Source organism: Chrysochloris asiatica, unplaced genomic scaffold (genome assembly GCF_000296735.1).
Source record: "Chrysochloris asiatica unplaced genomic scaffold, ChrAsi1.0 scaffold00157, whole genome shotgun sequence".
Taxonomy (NCBI): domain Eukaryota; kingdom Metazoa; phylum Chordata; class Mammalia; order Afrosoricida; family Chrysochloridae; genus Chrysochloris; species Chrysochloris asiatica.
The window spans coordinates 583,170-585,425 of NW_006408675.1; the positions used below are offsets into that span (position 1 = coordinate 583,170).

The following is a 2,256-nucleotide window of genomic DNA, read 5'->3' on the forward strand; positions in this document are numbered from 1 at the left end:
GGCTAAGCTTCATTTCTCATACTTTGGACATATTGTCAGGAGGGAACAGTCGCTGGAGAAGGATGTCATGCTGGGTAAGATGGAGGGTCAGAGAAAAAGAAGAAGACCCCCAACGAGATGATCAGCCAGGTGGCATCATTGACGGCGTCAAGTGTGGCAGGGGTGGCAGAGTTGGCCCAGGATAGGACATTGCTTTGTTCTGCTGTGCATGGGGTCACTATAAGTTGGTTCTGACTCGATGGCACCTGACAACAACAACATAGCCAGATTGCTCCTTGGAAGCAATGATGGTGAGTCTCTGTCTCTTGTACTTGGGACATATTATCAAGAGAGAACAGAACCTGAATTAAAAACATCATGCTTGATAAAGTGGGGATTCAGGAAAAATGAGGCAGGCCCTTAGTGAAATAGATTGGCACAGTGACAACAATGGATTCGAATATAACAATAATTGTCAGGCTGGTATAATGTTTTATTCTATTGCACAGGGTCACTATCAATCAGAATCAACTTGACGGCACCTAAGAACATATGGTTCCTCACTCTCATAAACAACTAGACACCTCCTATCTCTTCAAATCTCCAACATGTTATCCTTCATTCTTTATTAATTGTTGATTTTGCATCAAATTTTCTGAGCAAATTAAAACAGAACATCCACAAGTTTCCACCATCCACTAGGGAATCCAATCTACCTTGTTATTCTGCTTATATACAAGTTGTGCTTTTCTTTCTTTACTATAATTTAATTGTTTGATCCTAACTAAGATCAAACCCTTCAGAGTGCTTAACTATCTGTGCTTTTTAAACTATCTGAGCTAAAAGACCTGGTTTTTTCCAATCAGCATAGACCCATATTTTGTGTAAAATTCAATAAAGAACCATTTATTACGGGGAAAAAAAAAAGATCATACTCAAAGAAAGCAAAGGGTCATTAAGACAACAGAGGAAACAACAAAAACAGATGTCAGAAGAAACTCTAAAACTAGCGCTCTAGCATAAAGTGCTATAGTAAATGGAAGAAATGAAGAGGTAAGAAAGTTGAATAAAACATTTTCAAGTGCAACTTGAAAAGACAAAGTCAAATATTACAATGAAGTGTGCAAAGACCTGAAAAATGGAGTTATACTTTTCATGTTACATAACTTGATGTAGACATATCAGTCTGTTTCTCTATACTTTTCAAAAGTTGACTAACAATTCCTAAACCTTTAAACAAAAATTCAAAATTGCATAATCAATAAAATTGCTTACCTTAGACATTCACTAAGAGTTGCGAACTCATCTGGTTGCACATTTTGATAAGAAATATCTTTTTTCTCAGACTGTGAAGCGATGTCTCCACAATCCAAAATTTTACACGACTTGTCTTCCATTTGTTCAGGGATCTAATAACAAATTTATTTTTTTTTAAGTTTTAGATTTTGTAATGAAACATACATTAATAAAAGACTTAACTGACAATTTCATCAAGTGAGAAGGGAACATTATAAACATTTCAAAATGATAATATGAAATTTAAAAGGTTATATTCGGAAGGTTGGAAATGTAAAGGTAGATGTTTTATAGCAAGGAAGGGAGGGAATAACTTTCCAGTCTAGGAGCGGATGGCCCTAGGACCATCAATGGAGAAGAGTAGAGAGTGGGACCCTACCCAGAGAAGCAGTGATGGCTAAGATGTAGGCAGAGACAATAACGTGGAGCAATGGAGCAGCTGGGGACTTTAGATCCAGAGAGGGAGAGGGGCTCGTGTGCTGAAGACCGGGGGGTGAGGGGACAGGCTTGCAGGATATACCCTTTGATTGGTTGATGATGCATGGAAGGGATTGTAACCATGGCAATGAGACGATATACCGTAGAATGAATGCAAAACTAATGTTCTCCCATGTAAAGTATCACATAATTCACAATAAAACATTAAAAAAAAAACCAGGGGAGTGGTTAATCTTGCAGTCCAGAAACAGAGGACCCTAGGACCATCGAGAGAGAAGCACACAAGCAGAATGCGGGACCTTATCCAGAGAAGCAGCAGCGCCAGAGATGGAGGCAGAGATGGGGTCATGGAGAGGGGGAGTAGCTGAGGACTCTAGATTCATGGACTAAGAAGAGAGGGACTAAGAACTAGTGGCCAGAAGGCAGACTTGCAGAATGTGCCCTTTGTAGATGCAGATTATTATATATGCCTGAGTGGGTTGTTTTTGTTTGTTTGTTTTTAAAAAGCAAAAGTGAATGGAGAGAAATACTTAACTGATGGTA

The 2,256-nt window shown here is 38.8% G+C and overlaps 1 protein-coding gene across 1 annotated transcript in view; it reads right to left on the reverse strand.

Moving 5' to 3' along the window:
- The window catches only part of BDP1 (B double prime 1, subunit of RNA polymerase III transcription initiation factor IIIB), a 148,939-nt gene that overhangs the window by 78,449 nt on the left and 68,234 nt on the right, over positions 1-2,256 (reverse strand). Inside the window, exon 16 of the mRNA XM_006870989.1 lies at positions 1,255-1,388. Within this exon, the coding sequence (XP_006871051.1) occupies positions 1,255-1,388 (134 nt within the window). The remainder of the gene's footprint in view (positions 1-1,254; positions 1,389-2,256) is intronic.